Source organism: Choloepus didactylus, chromosome 5 (assembly GCF_015220235.1).
Source record: "Choloepus didactylus isolate mChoDid1 chromosome 5, mChoDid1.pri, whole genome shotgun sequence".
NCBI classification, from domain to species: domain Eukaryota; kingdom Metazoa; phylum Chordata; class Mammalia; order Pilosa; family Megalonychidae; genus Choloepus; species Choloepus didactylus.
In genome coordinates this window covers 77,128,469-77,151,676 of record NC_051311.1, presented here as the reverse complement: position 1 = coordinate 77,151,676, position 23,208 = coordinate 77,128,469, and the positions used below count along the sequence as shown (strand labels likewise).

General features: G+C 38.6%; 1 protein-coding gene across 2 annotated transcripts in view; it reads left to right on the top strand.

Annotated features, from left to right (window-relative positions):
• The window catches only part of MET (MET proto-oncogene, receptor tyrosine kinase), a 106,367-nt gene extending 83,417 nt beyond the window's left edge, over positions 1 to 22,950 (top strand). The window contains exons 12-21 of one of the 2 annotated variants that reach the window (XM_037836324.1): positions 11 to 157; positions 1,320 to 1,476; positions 1,656 to 1,796; positions 4,678 to 4,908; positions 6,864 to 6,944; positions 8,861 to 9,042; positions 11,462 to 11,571; positions 12,784 to 12,949; positions 20,731 to 20,867; positions 20,976 to 22,950. In XM_037836324.1, the coding sequence (XP_037692252.1) occupies positions 11 to 157; positions 1,320 to 1,476; positions 1,656 to 1,796; positions 4,678 to 4,908; positions 6,864 to 6,944; positions 8,861 to 9,042; positions 11,462 to 11,571; positions 12,784 to 12,949; positions 20,731 to 20,867; positions 20,976 to 21,183 (1,560 nt within the window). In that variant the 3' untranslated portion in view covers positions 21,184 to 22,950. Of the gene's footprint in view, positions 1 to 10; positions 1,182 to 1,319; positions 1,477 to 1,655; positions 1,797 to 4,677; positions 4,909 to 6,863; positions 6,945 to 8,860; positions 9,043 to 11,461; positions 11,572 to 12,783; positions 12,950 to 20,730; positions 20,868 to 20,975 lie in introns of those variants that run through there. The other variant, XR_005216979.1, reaches the window with a different exon arrangement.
• Positions 22,951 to 23,208: the final 258 nt, after the last annotated feature.

Sequence of the window (23,208 nt, the reverse complement as noted above, 5' to 3'; positions counted from 1 at the left end):
TTTCTTCCAGGGAAATGACATTGACCCTGAAGCAGTGAAAGGTGAAGTGTTAAAAGTTGGAAATAAGAGCTGTGAGAACATCCACTCTCATTCTGAAGCCGTTTTATGTACAGTCCCCAATGACCTGCTGAAATTGAACAGTGAGCTAAATATAGAGGTGGGATTCCTGAATTCCTCTCATGATATAAATAAAGATACTAGTGTAATTATGTCACTTGCAGGCTTAAAATGAATCATTAAAGCTCATTTGTTGGTTGGCTTTGGCTCATCAACTCAGCCTTGATTCCTAGTTGTTATTTTAGAAATAGTGAGTTTTTGTCACACTGTCTCCTGCCTCTCGTATCAGAGGATAGATCTCAAAGGGCCTTCCTACCCACACCTCCTCTCCACCACAGCACACTCTTGTCAAAATTTGCTGTGGTACTCAGGAGGGACAAGGTCACATCCAAGAATGTCCTTCCCCAGCCTCTCACCACCCCAGCATGCCGCTGCCCTTCACAGTGATTGCAAATGCATGGAAGCCCTAAGTAAAAGAATATGTAGCATTGGTCAAAGTAAGATAAGAATTAAACTATTTAACAGTAACTTCTTTCACATAGACAGCTAAATCTGATAACCTAGAACCAAAGCGAGTGGTTTTTAAAGGGTTTTCCGAAGTCTTCTAAAAACTTATGAAATGGAAAAGTACAAAAATTAGAAAATCTGAGACTGAATCATGAGATCAGTTTGGTATTCAGAAGGACCATAAATCCTAAAAATCATAAAATGTTAGCTCCAGAAGGGACCTCAAAGATTTCTCCTGTATATCAAATGGAAGTTTTAAAACCTTATTATCCCATAGTAATTATAAGTATATAATAATTACATGATTACCTCCTATGGGAAGTCTTCTCTGCACTCCACCCCACCCTCCAGGACAGAATTAATGTCCCATTGTCTCTGTTTCTTACTCTTTATTCCTTCTTCTATGGCACATTTCACATTACCTTATAATCATTCAATTATGTATCTGTCTCCCCTTCTATACATAAGCTCCTCAAAATTGGGAACTGTGTCTTATTTATCTTTTTATCCCTCATACCTAGTTACAAATACAAACAACTAAGTATCGGATGGGACCATAGACTAAACCAGAGGAATTGGGGATTTGTACCTACTAATCATTTGAACACTAAAGATGGGTGAGGAATGTCTTAATATTCTGAAGGGAATTATGCCAGTATTTTGGGGCACAGAGAGACTATGATTCAACCTGCAACTTATATGTTGTAACTATATCATGGCTGAATTGTGACTGTTTCTTCATTTGTCATTTTTAGTGGAAGCAAGCAGTTTCTTCAACTGTCCTCGGAAAAGTAATAGTTCAACCAGACCAGAATTTCACAGGATTGATTGTTGGTGTTGTCACAATATCAATTATACTCTTATTATTACTTGGGCTTTTCCTGTGGCTAAAAAAGAAAAAGCAAATTAAAGGTGCATTTTTTTAAATTATTTATTTTAAGTTACCTTAAGAATAAAGACGTTACAGTTAAAATTATCATGGATTCATACATGCTGTATTATATGCTGTCCATAAAAACCATGAGTTCTGGACTACTGGGGCCCATAATGGCCAAGTCTTTAACCAGCTCTTTCTTTCTCTCTGTTTTAAGATCTGGGCAGTGACTTAGTTCGCTATGATGCAAGAGTACACACTCCTCATTTGGATAGGCTTGTAAGTGCCCGAAGTGTAAGCCCAACTACAGAAATGGTTTCAAATGAATCTGTAGACTACCGAGCTACTTTTCCAGAAGGTATATTTCAGTTTATTATTCTGAGAAATACCTGTACATATACCTCAGTGGGTTGTGGCACTGCTGTTTATTCTTGGTTTTTACCTTTATTTTTTTATACAAATATAAAAGAAGTATTTAAATTGGCACAGACATGTGTCAAATTTAGTGGAAGCAAGCAGTTTCATGTGTCTCTTATTTTAAAATGGAACCATGTATATATTATATTGTATTTTTAGAGTCTTTTAAGCTCTCCTCTCACAAAAAGGTTAATATTAAAATCATTTCAGCAACAGTACCTTGTTTATCATCTGAGTGCAAGGCTAAGAAATTGTGAAGCTGTTTTTAGCAATCTAAGAAGAGTTAAGATGCAAAACTTACATTTATTAAATAGAAGCTGGTGTGTTTTTTTTCTTTTTATGTATTGAACCCTAAACATTTAAATTATATCTTTAGTACTCCTTTGACACATTCTCAATGAACTGTTAGTACACTGCCTTTTCCCCCACATTCTAGGACTTGAATATATTTTGAGTCTTATCCAAGAAAAACTTCAATTATACAGTTAAAATGGGAGGAGGAAAGTCGTCATCTAGTTTGCAAAACACTAGGCCTAATAACAATGAGGTTAACTGAAGCATTCCACATTGTTCCATTTAAAAACTCCTGGTAAAAGCAAAATGTCCATATTGTATCAGCTCAATTATCTTTAGAAGTTACAGGACGTGAGTCAAGTACAAGCATTTCCCTGGTTGAATATTTACCATTGGACAAATAAAATGAGTCACAGATGGTTGAGGATATTGGAAAAGTTAGAAGTTGCTCATCAAAACAAAGGGCAAGAGCAAAGAGGCACTTAACATTTTAATTTTTTCAACACTTACTGTCTATTTTTTGAAGTTTATATTCGCTCTATAACACGTTGTAAATATCATCTTTGCCTTTGCCTCCATTTGCCTTTAAAAGTCCATGCCTTAAAAACATAGACAAATAGAACTAGTATATAATTTTGAAAGTTAGATCTAGTCATTATATTATATTCATATTTAATAGCTCTGAGCTGAGGTAATTAATATTAGCAAATTTTTTTAACTTTACTCTCCTTTCAACTTCCTTAACTCACCAGACTTCTATTATCATTGCTAAGATGTTTGAGTTTCATTCTCTTTCCTAGACTGACCCTACTCTCTAGAGACATGGAAATATAAAATAGGCAAAAGAGGGTCATCCAGAGAGAAGAATGAGAAAATACACAGCCAACACCTAATGAAAAGGAAACCGCAGAACTTTTCTCTCTCTGTCGAGTGGGGACATCCTTCTCATCAGTCTCTTGTGTGTAGACCTAGAATTCTCTGCAGTTTTATGCCAGGGTCACACATTGATGGTTTAGATTGGTTTGTGACCTGTTTTAACTTAGCTGAAAGGTCAGCTGGACTTTCCATACCAGAGGACTTTTTCCTGAGTCTCACCAAGGATTTCTCTCAATCTCTGCACCACTAAGAATTTAGAACCTTGATCTCCCGGTGCAAAGTTTTGGAAAGCGAAGATGAAGGAACTGAGCTTAGAGAGGCTCATTTGAGTTTCCATTCCCTGGGGAAGATTTGGAGAACCTGACTCTTTGGGATTCAAGGAACAGGCAGCCAGCTAGGCTTTCAGGTACTTACCTGATGTTCAACATCTTTCTCTTCAGGTTGCATCTGTCCTATTTCTAGCTAGTGTAGCTATGATCCTACGTGGACCCAGAAGCTTTTCTGGAACTGTTATTGAGGTTTACTGCTCTGAACAAGCTGATTTGTTACTAATCAAAGGTCACTGTGGAAAATACTAAAAATGCTTAAGTGGAGTTAGAAATAGTCAAGGTATCATCAATTTTTTATGCCCCTCTCACAAGTTCTGTTTTTCCTGCTTATTTGCAAACAAGTGATATCATCTGTTGGTGCCAATAGGGGCCCCTCCCATGACCCCTCCACCTCCCCATGCTGTGTGTGTGTGTGTTTCAATACTCTACCTAGTTTTTCTTCAAGTCAGTTACTGCTGCTATGATGCCCTCTCCTTGACATGTATCGAATCCCAAAGTAAAGGGCAAAACAACTAGTGGCTTCTATAACCAATTTAGCATTAAGAAATTCACTATCAACACCACAATTTCTTACCCCTGGTTGAGCTATCAGAGCTTCCAAGAAATGAAAAGCCTTCTTTTTGCAAAAGGGAACCTTGCCTGAGACTCTTACAGGACTTTGGTTTTAAAGATCAAGTTATAAGGAATACTCACCTATTTCCAAGTGCCCTCAACTGAACAATGAGGATGGCACACTAATCCAATTATAACCTGCCTTCCCTAAATGGCAATAATAGTAAATCTGGTACCATCACCACATGATGGAGAATTGAACAATAATGTGAAAAGCCCTCAGTTCTGAAAATCTAGCCATTATATATTTCTAATCATATATATCACAAATATATATATATACATATTCATATTTCTATTTTTTTTTCCCCTTGGCCAGGAATACATATGGGTTTTAAGCAATACTAGTTAATTCCATTAATAAATAATAGTCTCTCAAAAGACATCTTTTTACTATTTATAAAAAGAAAAATGAAGAGAAGAAACAAACTTTCAAAGTTAAGGCTTAGTCTACTCAAAAGAAAACTTATAAAAATGTTTAAAAATGTGTGTATATATAAGCCAGTATCATATCTTTTCCCAGCTTCTTATCTTTTTTATTAAACAAATTCCTTTGTAAAGAGTCTTCCTAGCCTCATTCAATGATATAACCCCCATTTCTTTCATTTTAAAATTCAGGTTTCATTATTAGTTGAAATTGCTACCCCTGTTGCAGTCACCACTAAGTGAGTTTTCAATATTGTTTTCTAATAATTTTGCTTTATCTTGCAGACCAATTTCCTAACTCATCTCAGAATGGATCATGCAGACAAGTGCACTATCCTCTGACGGACCTCTCCCCCATTCTAACTAGTGGGGACTCTGATATATCTAGTCCATTACTGCAAAATACTGTCCACATTGACCTCAGTGCTCTAAATCCAGAGCTGGTCCAAGCTGTCCAGCACGTAGTAATTGGGCCCAGTAGCCTGATTGTGCATTTCAATGAAGTCATAGGAAGAGGTAAGTATTTCCACTCAGTTTTTTGTTAAATACAGTTTTCCAGTAAGCATGTTATCTTCTGCCTTTGCAGATTAGAGACTTAGACAATGGTAAAAGCCACTGACAAAGCAGTGATAACAAGTGCGCTTGGTTTCTGTTTGCGGAAGTGCAGTCCTGCAAGTCATATCCAGATGGGATTCTGCCCCTGTGTATTGAGGCAATTTGATAATCTCCCAAGCATAATTGAAATAAATCACATTCCTTCCTCACCTTTTTCATAATAGCAACTATTATTTCTTGGAGGGTGCCATATTCTTTCTTTTAAAAATCATTCATTTAAATTCCAGTATTTTCCCTCGTATCTCCTTCCAGTCTTCCTTTACTTTCAGAATGGTGACTAAGCCTCTGAAGTCCCGGTTTATAGCAGTTGGTGCACTGCTGGACAGCATCAGAAGACAGGGAATTTATTGCATTCCTCTGATCTGAAGCCACATGTATCATCCCTACAATGCACTCTAATTTCTTTACACAAAGAAAAATGAGTATTTGTAATAAGCCAACCAGAGCAGCAAAAACAGCTAGCATAAACATTATTTGAGGAAATATTTAACAGGAAAGAAACCAACCAGAAGGAAAAAAAAGTATCTCCAGGAAATGAACTCTACTCTTCCCTCTTTTTCTAAAAAGCTTCTTTACTCTTAATAATGAATGGCTTCTGATCCCTTTTATTCCATATGAGCTGCAAGAGGTAGTACAGGCATCTGCCACCGTGGTACAGAAGAAGCTGATGAGAAATTCTGCCTTAGACGAACACAAGGCCTTCTCATTCCTACATCACACACTCCAGATTTCAGTTGACATGCTTTTCCCTCACTAATAGCAGCTTCACCATTAACAAACATTTTCCCATGTCTCACATCAGAGTAATATATGGTTCTATTACCAGTCTATAAATCCCAATAATTGCACCAGTTTTAGACTGTGTGGCCTCACTAATTATGTTCCAATTCTACACTTTGTAAAATTAGAATTTTTTTTATTTTTATCATGAAGGGTTACATGAGAGTCATTCCTGTTTCGAAGAAATATTCATTAGCCATCCAGTTCTTATAAATATTAACAATTATTTATTTACTTGTTTTTCTCCAATAGCATGTGAGGCACTCGAGAGCAGAGGTGTCATTTTATTCATCTTTGCATAGTTGCGGGTAGCCCAGTGCCTACACATACTGGGCACTCAGGGATGAATTGGCTGGCTGGCTGAATTAATGAATGATATGCATAAGCTATCAGACATTTGGCACCTCTGGGAAAAACTACTGCCACTGGGTAAAAGGCCACCATTGGAAAAGTTATGTGACTAAAGCCAGAGAGAACTGGATGGAATGAGTCAGGGTGAATGTGCTTCATTTAGGCAACTGCCTTTCAGTTTCTGCCAGCGTGGATTACTTATTAACCAGTGACTAATGGGGGAAATCCTTGCTCTATAATGCTAATCTTATTTCTAATAGTAACATTTTAATTTCATTTCAGTTTATTGGAGTATAGAGAGCTTATTTTATTATATTTCTTCATGTGGATAAAACTTTATTTTCATTTTCAATAATTATTATTTGACTATTAAAAATAATAAATTTCTGTTATGAGGCATGTTAGTCCTATTTTCAGTGGTTCCACTACAGTTCAACATTTTATTATATTAGCTTTATTAACAGTCATACCACCTACATTTTTTACCATGTTTTAGGTAATCATGTTGCATTTATCCTTGGAATTGTATCTACATACATACGCAAACATACACACATACAGTAGTAGTCTTTTTTTTTACAGTAGTTTTCTTAATCAAAAGTACAAAATAAATGCACTTTTTTGCCATATAGAAAATTGAACGAAATGATGCTCATGGAGGGCTTAATAAATAATCGTTGCATAACTAAAAGTAATACTGCACTAATCACGTTTCCTTCACACAGGGCATTTTGGGTGTGTATATCATGGGACTTTGTTGGACAGTGATGACAAGAAAATTCACTGTGCTGTGAAATCCTTGAATAGTAAGTTACATTCTGTTTAACAGTGGAACACACTTTTGTGGTTTGCAAACTAATAAATAGTTTATAATAAAATGTTGATTTGCATTTTGCCTTGTGGAAAATTCAGCTACTGCTAGGATTGTGTGTCTACTCCTGAAAAACTGTTCTAAACTCTTACTGAAATATCGCCTCTGAAATTATCCCTCAGAGCCCTCCTAAGTAAGGGTGTAGGAGAAATGAGTTTCTGGGATGAACTGAGTATCATTTCACTATTTTGGCTTATAATATTTGTTTTGCAAATGACATTTATGGAAACTATTGGAAGCATGTTGGCACATGCAGTAGTAATGACTCATTTACCAAAGGCATCACTATAATGATTTTTTAACCACAACTCCCATTAACAAGATAAAAAAATGAAATAAGACAAACAGGAGAAAACCATGCTGGCAGAAAATAAAAAAAGCATAAGTGTGGTAATACTTCATTTATTCACATTTTTCAGGAATGAGGTATTCCACATCAGTGAACTTCCTAAATAACGAAAGCTTATCCCCTTTTATTGCTCAGATATTGTTTTAAAATTTAGCAGTTATTGAGAAAATATTTTTAAAATGAATTGCATACTCTAGTTAAGAAACAGGGAATGGTTTCAAAATAAACTGTCTTTGTTGATGACCCAGAGCTATAATTATTGCTATAAATTACTATATTTGTACAACCCAGTGTACTCCATATACTAAAGTTTTCCTGTCTCCACCTTTGCTGACAGATCTCACATATGTGCTGCTTTTTCTACCCCCATTTCTAAATTTCTGCTATAATTTGCAGCAGCCTGAAAAATGTTAGCCAATCATAATATAAGTTTTATATTGAAATTAATAAGCTTTAAGTGTGCAAATGGAGATTTTCATGCAAGATACATTACTGCCAGAACCATTTCAGCCTTTTTTTTACTGTAAATGTCCATGCTATGCAGTGTTCTGTATGGTTGATTTTGTTGGAAGTCTGACCATGAGGTAAAAAACAATCTACATGATATCTGACTACAAATTGTGACAGAGTTAGTATGGTTATCAATAAATTTGCCTCAAGAAAGAGGAACACTCTGCAAGTTGTACTCAGAACGATCCTAATACCAAGAAATCTTTCTCTGTCCCTGATCAGCATTATCTACTCAGTCTGATCTGCATTATCTACTCAGTCCTTATTCACCTCTGCTGGCTTTTCTGGGCCTCAGAATACATTGCATCTTTAAAAGAATACCAGCACTATCATTAATGCCAAAGAGATACTGGAAATTAAAGATTGGTAATTCTTCTTTAATGCTGAACTAGTATCTGGCCCCAGGTATCTCTACGTGGAAGTGATTAGAAATTTCTATACCAAAGATACCTATTTTGATACCATAGGGTGATTAGTCTTCAGATTCTGCTGGAGGAGAGGTTGACAAACTATGGCCCCCTGCCTGATCTAGTAAATAAAGTCCATTGGAATGCAGCCACTTATTGTCTATGACTGTTTTTGCACTTAGTTGAGTCGTTGCAACAGCGACTCTGTGGCTGGCAAAGTCTCAAATATTTACCATCTGACCCTTTACAGAAAAAGTTTGCCTTTCCTGCCCTAGACAATTACTACAAAAATGGCCTGGCCTGCTTCTCTATCCTGTTTCTATATGAGACCAACTGTTCGTTCTGTATGAGACAAACTGAGAGCTGTCCTCTGTCTTATGGAGATGGATGTAGTTGGTGACTTGAAGGCATAGTGCAGGGTGACATCATTCACTCAGATGTGCTATAAAAAAATCACTCTGCAGATGAGCTCTCAAGACAAGAGTTAGCCCAGTGGTTATACATTCCATTGTTCTTCTGTCTGAACTTTACACAATATCTGTTGTTCCATAATGAAATTAATGTCTCCACTGCTGGATTTCTCAGGAATCACTGATATAGGAGAAGTTTCCCAGTTTCTGACTGAAGGGATCATCATGAAAGACTTTAGTCATCCCAATGTTCTCTCGCTCTTGGGAATCTGCCTTCGAAGTGAGGGGTCTCCCCTGGTGGTCCTACCATACATGAAACATGGAGATCTTCGAAATTTCATTAGAAATGAGACTCACGTAAGTGCATTGTTAAGTTTACTAACTGGTGACCTAGCTATAAGCCAGCCTTTCAAAATGTGCCTACTTTGAACCCTTTCAAAAGCTTTTAGCCAAAGATATGCATGTAAAATGTTGGCATCATTCAGATATAAGTCAGCTGATTCAATTCACCTGCACCTCAAAATCCTCTATCCTGGTAGGAAGATAGTGATACCTGGAAGGGTGTTCTGGGGGCAATGAATCTTACCTGTCTGCAAGCAGTCTTGCTCTACCACTCTCCTGATAGGTATAAATAACCTGTTTAGTCATTATTAAGTGCCTACTACGTGCCAGAAACTGAGTGCAGCACAGGAGACACAGAGGCAGAACCAGCCTCAGACCACATGGAATTTTAACTCCTAGAAGGGAAGACATTGAGCAATTCATCACAAGAGAGTCCCTTTAAATTTGCCATGCATGCTTCTACCTCAGGACCTTTGCACTGTTGTTGCCTCTACCTGGAACACTCTTCCCCTAAATATCTACCTCCCTGACCTGTTCGAGATTGCAACGGACCCACCCCACCCTCATGCCTTCAGTCTGTCTCTTTATTTCTCTCCATGACACCTGTTGTTATCTGATATACTAGGCCTGTGCTGTCCAGTAGGGTGGCCATGAGTCACATGTGAAATGTGGTTACTCTGAACTGAGATGTGCTGTAAGTGTAGAATACACCCCAGATTTTGAAGATTTCATACGAAAAAAAGAAGGTATATAAAAATCACTTTAATAATTGTTCATATTGATTATATGTTGAAATGATAATATTTCAAATATTTTGGATTGAAACGTGAAAATAAATTTCACCTGTTTCTTTTTTACTTTTTTAATATAGCTACTAGAAAATTCTGAATTATACATGTGGCTTATATTTCTGTTGGACAGTGTTGTACTAGACAATAAACAAGCAATTATATATGTATGTATGTATGTGTGTATGTATACATGTATATATGTACAGACACACTATTAGAATGCAAAGCTCATGAGGATAGGCACCTCTCTGTGTTTCATTCACTGCTATAGCCCATCACCTAAAATAGAGTTCACTATATAGGCCCTCAGTAAGTATTTACTCAGTGAATGAGCAGTGTTACAGAAGAGGTTCTTAGGCTCTTATGAGTAGGAATGTTCTTAGTGACATTTATGCTAGGACCTAAAGAGTGAGCAAGTGCTGACCCGGCGAGAGCCAGGGAAGGCCGAGGGGGCAGTCCCCAGATCTGAAGTCCCAGTGCCACAGGCTCCTCCTTGGCTCCCACTGTCCTGGTCTCTTTGGGAGGTAATGGAGTAGCTTTACTCTTGATCAAAAACAACTTTATAAACAGAGAGCCTAGTTCCTCAAAAAAATAGGCTATAGAAAGATAAAGAAGTGCCTTATATTCATTCAGCCAAGAGAATAAAATCACCCCTAGCAGTGAATTTTTGCAGATAAGATGAATTTACCTTACAGAGCACAAAGCTGCCCTGACAGATCCCATTTTCCCACTTTAACCCCTGTCATTACTCTGACAAGTTAATTTGGTTGAATATGCTAGGTTCTCTACTTTTGGAAGTAGGGATTATCCTTCCAGGGTTAAAGCATAATAGAGATTTCCTCTTATCCGATATCATGGTCTTTTATAACCCAAGAAGTTGATATTGATGACGACTACTAATGTAGACATGTCTTAAAGAGAAGCCTAAAACACAAGGAACAGCGCTCTCCATATGCTGTGTGCATTATGGGGGACTGCAGCCCTTCTTGCAGGGCCCCCACTGACTGTGTCTCTACTTCCTGGGCTCACAAACTCCACCGTGACTGCTGAAAAAGAGACACCCTGTTCCTGATGGCCAAGCCGGGTCCCTGTGATGTCACGTATTGTGCTGGTCATCACTATAGGCATTCCTTCTGTCCATCCAATTTTGTGGATGTGGTTTGTAGAGAAAGGGATTTCCTGTTCTCTTTGTGGATCCAGCCACAGGAGTTGTGGCTGGTGCTTCATACCTGTTGGTGAGCTACTTTGCATTTCCATAGCTTGCCAATCCATGTGATTCATTTCATTAAGGTGTGGGTTTTGGAGCCTGACAGACTCAGGTTAAAATCCTGACTCCACCACTTATCATCTAAGTGATTTGCGGCCATTTATTTTTTTCTGAGCCTGCATTTCCCCATCTGGAAAATGGAGCCGGTAACACCTGCCTTACAAGAATATATGAGGATTAGACATAATATACAGGAACATCTAGCCTAGTTACTGCATTGCATCCAGTAGGTACTTAAAAAATGGTTGATGTTATCAACAGGGGCACAAATTATTTATTTGAGACAACATATTCTCAGAAAAAAATCAGAGTTCTGAGATCAGAGTTACAACAGTATATGCTTAGTTTATGCTTTTCCAACTCACTCTGATTGCAGAACCCAACTGTAAAAGATCTCATTGGCTTTGGTCTTCAAGTAGCCAAAGGCATGAAATATCTTGCAAGCAAAAAGTTTGTCCACAGAGACTTGGCTGCAAGAAACTGTATGTAAGTATAAGAATCTCCGCGCCCACAGTTCAAATTAAGCGACAAGGAAGAAGCTGCTTCCCACTGTTCAGTGCTAGCAAGAGTTTTTTCTCCTTTTATGCAAAAGTCCTTTGTTTCCCTTATCACTTTAAATTGATGGGTAAGCACTGGGAATGTGGGTGGGGCTTTCAGGCTTTATCAAACTGAGAATTTAAAAGGAACTCTCCAGAGGGGTCTTAAACAGCTGTTGTATACTTTTGCTTTTCTTGGTCCTTCCCACCAGTAGCCCCCCCCCATATTGTGGTTTCATGCTGCATTAGTGTTTGGAAGGGAGAATTTGATCTTCAGCATTTTACAGTGAAAAAGAGAGGGCCGGTAACACAAATACCAATATATTGTAACTTCCCAAGAGTGGATTTGAAGTCAGCCTGCCTAAGCCCTACCAAAAATGGTATTTGGGAATGAATATACAAAGAACTTTATTTGTGTCTGGCTGCCTGGGTTGTATAATACAACAGTCAACAGTTTGTAATTGATTCAGTGCTTTTCCTTGCACAGCACTGATTCATGACTTATGATATGTGTGAATGAAAGAGCTGTGCTATTAATTTCCTACCTTGGTTTTCGTAAATGTAACAACATAAAAACCAGTTTAAACCAAGGATGCAGAGCCACAGATAGTGGAAATTGATTTTTGTTGAACCTTGCTATTTTTCTTAGATGCTTTACTATTAGCCTATTTTTCCATTACCTCGGTGGAGGGATATATAAGTTTTATGTCCTCACCTAACACAATTTCAGAGTGAAAAAGTAAGATACAGTCCCCTGTCATGTCTCCCCCATAAAACCCGGTATTGCTAATAAGTCGACAGTGAAAATTGGTGATTGCTTTGGGTAGCCAGTTGGCATGTTCTATTTAGCAACCAAGGAAAATCTGGGAGGGGAGCCAGTTTCACAGTTTCTCCAGATCTGCATTAAAACAAAAAGATATTATTGTGCCACATCATTCATGATTCCTTTCTTGGGCCTGTTGAATTTGTAATATAAATGTCAGGCAATTTTATTTAAGAACTCCATTGTAATTTAGTATTAGTCAATAGAGGCCAGATAGAGCACTCCCTTCAGAAGTTATGGATTTCAAATACTTAAGTCACTTGTTCTAATCCATGGATATTCAGCATCACTGTAAATTATTCTATTTCAGTTACCAATAATTTTTTGTCATTTTTGTAGGCTGGATGAAAAATTCACTGTTAAGGTGGCTGACTTTGGTCTTGCCAGAGATATGTACGATAAAGAATACTATAGTGTGCACAACAAAACAGGTGCCAAACTGCCAGTGAAATGGATGGCTTTAGAAAGTCTGCAAACTCAGAAGTTTACCACCAAGTCAGATGTGGTAATGTATTGATCATCCCTAACCTTCTTCTCTTTTACTCTCTTTCATACTCAACTTTAGTTATTATTTAAAAGAAAAAACCTTCAACACCACTAATTTCTGTTTTCTTCACATGTAAAAGTGGACTTGATGTTCTTCAGGTACCCATGGTATGTTTTCATAAACTCACTAGTTTGTTCAAAATCATTTGTCAACCTGGGCACCAAGCGGGGTCTTTGGGAAGCCCAGAACCAAACCAGGCATTAACCCTGTCCTCCAGGAGCTTTGGAAGACATGTGCATCAGTAACAATAACACAGAGTAGACCGGGATAGCTCTGCCTCCAAGGGCTCAAGAGCAGCAGCTGGAGAAATCAGGAAGGTGTCACTGAGAAGATGTAGCAGGGAGAGCATTATCCCTGTGCCTAGCTAGAAAAGAGTTGCCCTTTATCTGCAGAGGTTATCCTCCTCTCACAGCCCAAGCTTCAGGAGGCATATCCCTGAGCCCTGAGGGTGGAAGAGGCATTCACCTGGACAGCCAGATACACCACATCGCCCCTACACCTTTTGTCTTTGAAATGGGCCTAAAGGATAGCAGGTTTAGAATTAGGCAGCTGGGAGACTAGGTGGGGCAATAAAATAAAGCATACCAATCCAGGTGAAGCAAAGGGGCAGGAAAGTATAAGTGTCCTTAAAGTTCTACGGAAATGATAAGTAGTGAGTGATGTGTCAAGGGTGAAAGATGCAGAGGGAAGTTATGCAAATACATTGGGAAAACTATACTCATACTAGATCATAGAGCTCCTTGAAAACCATACTAAGGTGCCTAGAATGTATTCTCTAACCACATGGAAACATTGACATGTAATCCAATTAAATTGCAATCTTTCCTCATTCTGTAACATGATTTGAGAAAAGTAGAGGCCAGAAGAATGGTTACTTGAATACTTAACCGGAAATTTTCATAGGCTTCAACAGAAGGGATGGTGCTATTTTTCTTGGGCTGTTTCTCTCTCCCTCTCATTGAAAGACATTATACTGTACTCCATAAAGGGTGCATCTGAGTAATCCATACACAATGCTGCTTTGGCAAATGATCATTGATTGCATAGATAAATTTTCATAACATGCCATTTCCATGATAGCCATGTCTGTTGAATCTTGACATGGACCACTTCCAAAAGCACACAGTAAACTGTATGTATATTAATACCTACAAGCAAAAACTTGCCTGTTTGTGTATAGGTCCAATTTCTAGCTAACGCCCAGATGAATTTTGGCTAAAGTCTCAATACTCGGTAAGCCCATTCAAACACAATTGGAGTGTCATTACACTTGAAATTACTCATGCCCTGTATTTACAGTATTTCATACCTAGTGTAAATGCTTTCATTAAATTTAGGATTGACTTCTCAGTTGCTCAGTACAGCTGGATTTTCTCAGTCCTTGTCCTCCTGCGTCATTCTAGCATGTTTCACTATTAAGCACCCCTTCTTTCTTGAAATTTCCTCCTCCCTTGGTTTCTGGGACACAGCACCACATGGTTTTCCTCCTGTTCTTGGTTTTGTTTTCTTTCCCCTTCACTGAATTCTCTTCCTCTCTCACCTTCTGCATGTAGCTGTCCCCCAGGATTTTTGTCTTCAGGGTTTGGCAACAATTGCAGCCACTTCCAACAGCAATCACCTTTGAATCTCTCTACTTCAATGTCTTCATCAGCATTACAAATTTACCATATCCAAAATCAAGATCTTTCCTGCCAAACCAGCAATTTCTTACTTCTTATTTCTATTGGGATCACCATTATGCAGTTTACCTACTTTCACCCTTTTTAATGTGCAACTCTGCAAGTTCGATAAGTGCATATGGTTGCATAAGCAGTATCACAATCAGGAAATAGAATACCTCCAATATCCCAGAAAATTTCCTTTGCCCTCTTATAGTCAACCTCTATCCTATCTCCAGCCCCTGGCCACCACTGATCTGTTTTCTGTCCTATAGTTGTACCTTTTTAGAATGTCATATAAAAGGAATCATACAGGAGGGTAGCCTTTTGAGTCTGGTTTCTTTCACTCAGTATAAGGCATTTGAGAGTCATCCATATGAAAATCCATATTGTCAAAGGTATCAGTACTTCATTCCTTTTTATTTCTGATATGAAATCCATTGTACAGAAGTGTCACATTTTGTTTCTCCACTCACCAGTTGAAGACATTTGTTTCTTTCCTGTTTTGATCAATTACCAATAAAAGTGCTATAGTATTTGTTTAAAGATTTTTGTATGAACACAATTTTTATTTCTTTTGAGTAAATAACTGGATGTAGGATTATGGGGTTGTAAAGCATGCAGCTTAACTTTCTGAGAAACTACCAAACTGCTTTTCAAAGTGGCTGTATCGTTTTGTATTCCTACCAGTTATTTGGAATCCTCATCAGCACTTGGTATTGTCAGTTGTGTTTTGTTTTCTTTTGTTTTGTTGGGGGGGGGGGGGGCATTTGAATAGGTTATCACTATAACCTATATCTCATTTTCTTTTCAATTTGTATTTCCCCAATGACTAATAATGTTGAGCATATTTTCATGTGCACATTTGCCATCCGTCTATTTCCTTTGGTGAAAGGAAGTGTCTATTCAAATCTTTTGCCCTTTTTAAAAAGTATTAGAATATGTTTTCTGGTATGTGTTTTAAATTGGGTTCTTTGTCTTTTTATTATTGAGTTGTGACAGTTCTTTATATATTCTGGTTATGGGTATGTGTTATCACATATGTGTTTTTGCAACTATTTTTCCAGTCTACAGCTTGTCTTTTCATTGTTTTAGCAATGTCTTTCAAAGATCAGAAGTTTTAAATTTTCTTATAAATTTTATCAATTTATCAGTTTTTTTTTTTCTTTTATGGATCATGGTTTTGAGATCATATCTCAATTTATCTACTTTGGAATGCTCAAATTCAATTGCTCCTTTCCTTACTTGCCTCGTCTACAGTAGCAGCCCTTCCTATCACTTTTTACAGCTTATAACAGTCTCTCACACCATTGGGGATTGACTCATGTTCCCCACAAAGGCATGTTCATGTCCCAACCCCTGGTCCTATGGGTGTGAAGCTATTTGTAAATAGGACCTTTGAAGATATTAGTTACAGTGTGCCCAAACTGAATGAAGGCAGCTCTTAATCCAATATGGCTGAAGTCATTAAAACAAAGGAAATTGGACATGAAAGAGAAACCACAGGGAGTAGTCAGGTAGCTGGAAGTCAATGGAGCTCAGAAGAGAAAGGAGAAGACACCACCATATGGTATTTGTTTTAACAGCTGGGAAACTAAAACAGTTTTTGGTACTGGAAAATGGGGTGCTGTAATTGTAAATACCCAAAAATGTAGAAATGGGTTTGGAATTGGATAATGGGTAGAAGCTGGAAGAATTGTGAGGGCTCAAAAATGAGTGACAGCTGTGGAGAATGTTTGTATCATAGAGAATACATAATTCATTATAAACAGAATGTTGGTAGAAATATGGATGTTAAAGATACTTCTGGCAAGGCCTTAGAAGGAAATAATGAATGTGTCATTGGAAGATGGACAAAAGATGATCCTTATTAATAAAGTGCCAGAGAATTTGGCAAAATTATGTTGGATGGAAAGCAGAACTTGCAAGCGATGAACTTGGATATCTAGTTGAGGAGATTTCCAAGTGTGGAAGGTGCAGCCTGGTTTCTCCTTGCAGCTTATTAGTGAAATGAGATAGGAAAGAGCTAATCTGAAGATTGGACTGTTAAGCACAGAGAAACCAGGAATTGAACATTCTGAAAATTCTCAGCCCTTCCAGGTAGCATACTCTGAGACCAGGGCCAGAAGCGGCTCTGTCAAGGACCCCTGAGCTTTTGGGAAGTAAGTTCCCAGAGGACAGGTTTCCATGTGAGTGTTTCACTGAACAACCCTTTGCTAAAGAGGGTATGACTGAACATGGATCCACTCTGCCATTTCAGTGGAAGTCGAGATTGGAAATGAGCTATGCAGGAAGGATCTTTGGAAAGTTCTTTTGTTTGATTAGTTTAAACCCCCTGGAACTGCATGCAAAGCCAACAAGTTTTTGGGGAAGTTTGTATGAACAGACACAGTGCCTAAAAGGGACTGAGAAGGGAGGAATTGAAGGAAGAATAACTTCAAGGGTAGAAACTTGGAAGCAAAGATCTGGACAAGGTCTCCTTGGGCCAAGACAGTAGGCCCACCCATGTGTGTGAAAGGGCAAGTCCTCCCCTGTGCTTGGAGGGGGCAGGCCTTATGCCCCAAGGTTCAGGGAGCATGCTGCCACCCCAATGCTTGGAAGTGGTGGGGCCTGTGCCCCTGCATTCGCTGAGAGCCTGGCTGCCATTCTGATGCTCTACACACCAGTGTTTGGGAATGCCACTCCAGCAGGCCCAGAAGACAAAACATCAATCCACAGATAACACCCAGAAATTGAAATAATGGAGTTGCTAGCTTTTGATCTTGCTTTCCAAGTTTCAGTTTCCTCTGACAGAGGAATTTTGCCCCAGGACAGACTACAACCATAACTGATTTTGAGACTTTGTACCTAGAATTGTTTCTGAAATGACTTAAGGCTTTGGGAACGTTGTAATGGAATGAATGCATTTTGCATGAAGGAAGAAATTGTCTTTTGGGCATCCAGAGGGTAGACTGCTGGGCATTGAATCATGTCCCCCACAAAAGGCATGTCCATGTTCAAACCCCTGTCCTGTGGGTATGAACCCATTAGAAAATAGGACCTTTGAAGATTTTATCAGTTAAGGTGTGCCCAAACGAATGAGGTGGGCCTTAATCCAATATGAATGAAGTCCTTATAAACAAAGGAAATTGGAAATGGAAGAGAAGCCACAGGGAGCAGCCAGAAACTGGACGTCAGTGGAACCTGGAAGAGAAAGGAGAAAACACTGCATGTGCATTGCCATGTGACAGAAAAGGCAAGGACCCAGGATTGCTGGCAGCCAGCCCCAGTACACCACAGTCTTTGGGAAGAAAGTATTGCCTTGCCAATGCCTCAGTTTTAGACTTCTCCTAGCCTCAAAACTGTGAGCCAATAAATACCTGTTGTTAAGCCAACCCATTTTTTGGTATTTGTTTTAGTAGCCAAGAAACTAAAGCACACATCTAATAACTGCTTCAATCTTCACCTTTGATAAAGTTCTGCAGGATTGAGCTGCCAGCTAGGACTCAGATGTTCAAAATAGCTTGGCCAATGTCACAGTAAGCATGAATAGCAACTTGTCTCCATCATTTCTAATGCACAAACATCATACACTTCCTTCCGTCCTCCCTCTGTCCCCACACACACTTTGGCCATTGTCTTCTTGATCAGCATCATTCTCCTCCATCCCTGCCTCCTCCCTCCACTGTCCCATCAGTCCAACACTTTAAGGGGAGCTCAGAATGCAGACAGTGCAATGCTTTTTCTGGAAACTTCTTCCCTCTCACTCTCCTGTCCCATGAGCCCTCCGATTGTCTTGTAATACCCAGTTATTGCCTGAGTTCTGTAATTCCTCTGAAATTTACCAAAATTTACCCAACTCTGCTCTTTTGTGAACTTCTCTCCAGACCCACCAATAACCTAGGCTATAGGTTGGGGAGACCTGATCACAGACCAGTCATCAACCTCTCAGAACTTTAGTTTCCTCATCTTTAAAACATCTGTAAAACCAATTACATTACAGATTATTATAGGATTAAATAAAATGTTTTTAAAGAATACGATGCTTGTGCCTGGCGGATTATATGACAGATACTCTCTTCCACAACCCTAATTCAGGAGTTGCATCTCATAGGGCTTCAGTGTTGCCAATATGCAATACCACTCCTCACCTATTCTAATTCAGAAACCTCCTAACTGGTCTCCATATTGTGGCTCCACCTCCTAGGGGATCTCTACAGATGCATCTCCTGGGGCATAACTCAGTCATGTCCCCTCTCTCAGCGAAACTTCCTGTGCCCACTGCTTTCAGCATTCAAAACCTCACAGCACAGCCCCATTTCAACCATAGCTATCCCACTCCCTTCACCTGCTGCACACCTCAAGCAAAGCGCCTATTTGAACCTATTTTGCCGTGGTTAAATAACACAGGTGTAGCGTCAGGCCTGTCCCCACTCCCTCCCAACCAACCACTTCTTCCATCCAGAACTCTCTTTCTGCCCTCATTACATGTGCCTATGAAACATATCCTCACTCTTCTTCGAGACCCCCCTTACTTTCACTTTCTTCATGAAGCCTTTCTCAGTACCCCACTATTATCTCTTTGACCTTTCACAACACTCTGTACCTCTTTTATATTGTTGCTCTATATCACAGCCATTATCTTATTGTTCTGTGTTACAGTTATTTGTATTATACTCTTAACTCTATAACCTATCCAGTAACAGGACAGTAACCTACTTGGAATATATGATCAAGGGTCAGTAGGTATTTGTTTTAAATTTATATAAATTTTAATACAAATTCTAGAACTTGAAGAAACATAATGAAGTCCTACGTTACTAAGATCTTCAGGCTTTGAAAACTTCAATTTTGAAAGGCTGAAGAAAACAGGAGTTATGTAATTCCTACCTGAGGAGGGGTTTGTTTTTCTCTTTGCATCAAAGCAGTCAGTAGCCTTAAAGAGGTCTTGCACCTGGGCAAAGAGAAAGAGGCATTAATGGAGACTAGTGACGATGATGCAATGATGTGATCTACCAACATTCTTTCAATCGCAGTGCTTAAACGCATGCTTTATTCTCCTTGCTGAGCTCTACAAGCTACACTTTTGCGTCTCAGTTTTAATCAGGGCCTGCTTTATCCCCCCACATGCATCCTTGTCTCTGGGTGGCCTCAAAGTGCTGCTCAGCAAGAACTGGTTTCCAGGGCCCTCTGCACAGGCGTGACCTGCACATGCTGACTTACTCTCGTATCATTTCACCTTGGCACACATCCAGGGGGAGATACTAAGTATGACCTGATCTGTTGTGTATAGAGTGCTTTAAATCAAGAAACTGCATATTTAGTGAAGTTCAGGAGACCAAGCAAGACCCAAGAGTCAAGAACTCAAATGTTCATCCCAGTGTGAATTCAGATTTACTGGGAATTTTTAGCAAGTCTCTTAACCTTTCCATATCACTGGGATCTCTGCTATAAAGTACTGATACAGCTGTTTTGTATTAATCAAGTACTTTGGCATTTTCAAATTAATGTTATGTTACTGAAATTAATTTTCAATAAGAACCTTGTTACCTACCAGGTTTTTCTGATTTTTAATATGGATTTTTACTTATACTGACTTAGATCTTCCCTTTTAACATTAATGTTTTAGATATAGTTAATTTCTTAACGAGTATTTTCATTCATTTTGAAATCCCACAAATTTAGATTCCAAAAGGCTTCTTTTATCTTCTTTGACTAAACAATCTAAAATGTAAGCTACTGAAAGAGAGAAGGAGAAAAACACATTAGTGATGCAGAGAAACATAATAGTGCTTTGACCCTACAAGGGTCAAACGTACTCTACTCTCTACAGATGAATCTTAATTGTCTTGTAGATTTCAGATACTCTGTTTTGAATACATTATATTTATTTACAATCTAAACTTTATCTGATTCTGTTTTAGACAGGTCTTAAAATGTTATCACTTAGTGATTGCCTTTAAGGAAATTTTTGCCCAAAATAGCAATAATATTGAATATGCAAAGCCAAGTTTGGTTATAAAACCTAGTGAGGGAGATTAGGTTTCATAATTGTGTGGTCCCAGTTCTCTCTCCAGGAATCTCCTTTTCTTGTTTTACTAGTGGTCCTTTGGAGTGCTTCTCTGGGAACTGATGACAAGAGGAGCACCACCTTATCCCGACGTAAACACCTTCGACATCACAGTTTACCTATTGCAAGGCAGAAGGCTCTTACAGCCTGAATACTGCCCAGATCCCCTGTAAGTAGGAATCCTGACAGAATCTTCTGTATTGCTTATATTCTTTATTTTTACTGAAATGCTCACCTCCTAGGAGTCTCTCACAGCCTTTCTTTCTTTCTGAGTCAGGTATGAAGTCATGCTAAAATGCTGGCACCCTAAAGCCGAAATGCGCCCATCCTTCTCTGAACTGGTCTCCAGGATATCAGCAATATTCTCTACTTTCATCGGGGAGCACTATGTCCACGTGAACGCTACGTACGTGAACGTAAAATGCGTCGCTCCGTATCCTTCTCTCTTGTCACAAGATGACGTTGACGGCGAGGTGGACACCTGAAGGAGACACCACCAGCCTTGCTCCAGAAACAGCAGAGTCATAGTTCAAACAACAGTCCACACTTCTACCGATGTATTTTTCACTGTCTGGCTTTTGAAAGGCCATCCGACATTTTCTGCTGTTGCCAAAATTGCACTACGACAGAATTTTACGTTGTTATTTAAAATGACTGGAATTCCTCGTCTGACAAAGCATCTGAATCAGCTCCTGGAACCAGAGGCTTGGTCCCCCAGGGCAGTGCCCATCAGCAGTGCTGCAAACTGCAATGACACTCCTGTCACATTGGAGGCCAAAACCTGAATTCTGGGTTGAAATGTAAAAAAAAAAAAAAAAAAAAAGGCAGGGTCTCAACTGATTTCATACAAGGAACGGAGGCTATGCATTTTGAGGGCTTCTTGATCACAGGAAATTCAGAAGAGGTGGCGATGTCCAGGATGACCATGCCAGCTCCAGGACCAGGCCACTCACTCAGAAAGACTAGAAAGTCTTTCAAAGAACTTTTTTGTGTTGTATGGTCACTAGCATTTTTCATCACTAATGTTGTCATTCATCCACTTGGCAAACATTCCCTTTTAAATGTTTGTGTACACATTCCTTTTATTGGAGGAACATCCATAGACAATGCAAAGTTTCAAAATAGCGTGACACAAAATGTGTTTATAAATTAATAGGGATATTTGCATATTGTACATAGAAAACATTAAGAATGCTTTCATAAAATAGCATAGTCATGATGAAATATTTCGTTGCCATTTAAAAATCAACTGTTAAGAAATAATACTGTTCTGATCTGAGGAATATGGACATTTAGATGTTTCATCTGTATTTTTTTTCCTCTAAATGACAATTCTGAAAGTAAAACAAGTAATTTGTGATAATAAATATTTTTTAAGGTAACTCAGCATGTTTTTACAGCAGAATACATCCGACTGAGAGGTTTACTCATTCCAGTTACTGCCCCGTATGTAAAGCAAAGGAAGGATGGATGTACTGGAAATATTAGCTTCTCTTTCAGGTGGCAGCTTCCCACCCCACAAATTATTGGAGACAATAGAACTTTTGATGGGTCCACTTTTGCATTAGGACATTGAGAAATGAACAAAATTAAAAAGGCAATTGAAAGCTCTAACCATTTCACTTGGATACACAGTATTTCTGGGCAGGACTTTTGTGGTGTTTTCTTCTGTGGAATTTTGTGCTTACTACTGTAGAGTGCATGTGGCATAGAATACTCTGGTTTTGTCCATGTAAACATTTAAAGTATTATATTTTTATAAAAAATGTTTATTTTTAATGATACAAGCAAAGTTTTGTTAGGCCACAAAAATACTGCACTGTGAACATTTCAAAAAAGGTATTCAGATTTGGATTAACAACTGTATGATTTTAAATGGCTGTAAATAGTGATAAGGAAACATACTGATTGCCAGTACACCCCACCCTCATTACATCACCGTGACTTGAAGCCAGGGGTTAATGCAGCAAGCTAGAAAAAGGGTGTGTTACCTCTGAAACCGAAGAGTGGAGCATAACTGTTGTCCGAAGAGAATGCTTACGACTAAAAGCTCTTTGGTAATGGTGGGACCTACCAGAAGACACAAGGAATTGTGCTGCAGAGACATTTCATTTCAAATATTACCATTTCTAAGTGTAAAGAGTAATACTGATTCAGGGCATATTGTAAATTGTGAATGACCAAAAAAAAAAAAAAAATCTGCTCTGCAGAAGTAACTACCCCTACCCATGTCAAGAGAATGTATGCATCAAGGACAGCAAGGACAGAAAGAGCTTGTGGAAAGCCATCAGCAGGACTACACACCTGTATATACATGCTTGAGAAAGTTGTAATGTGAAAAACCGTGTTTGCTATTTATAAACTTGTCCTTAGGTTAATGTGTCTGGACAGATGGTGGGAATAAGTGATTCTTCTAAGAATTAAAAACTTGTCACTGCCTATACCTGCAGTTGAGCTGAATGGTACTTTGTATGTTAATAGTTGTTGTTCTGATAAATCATACAATTAAA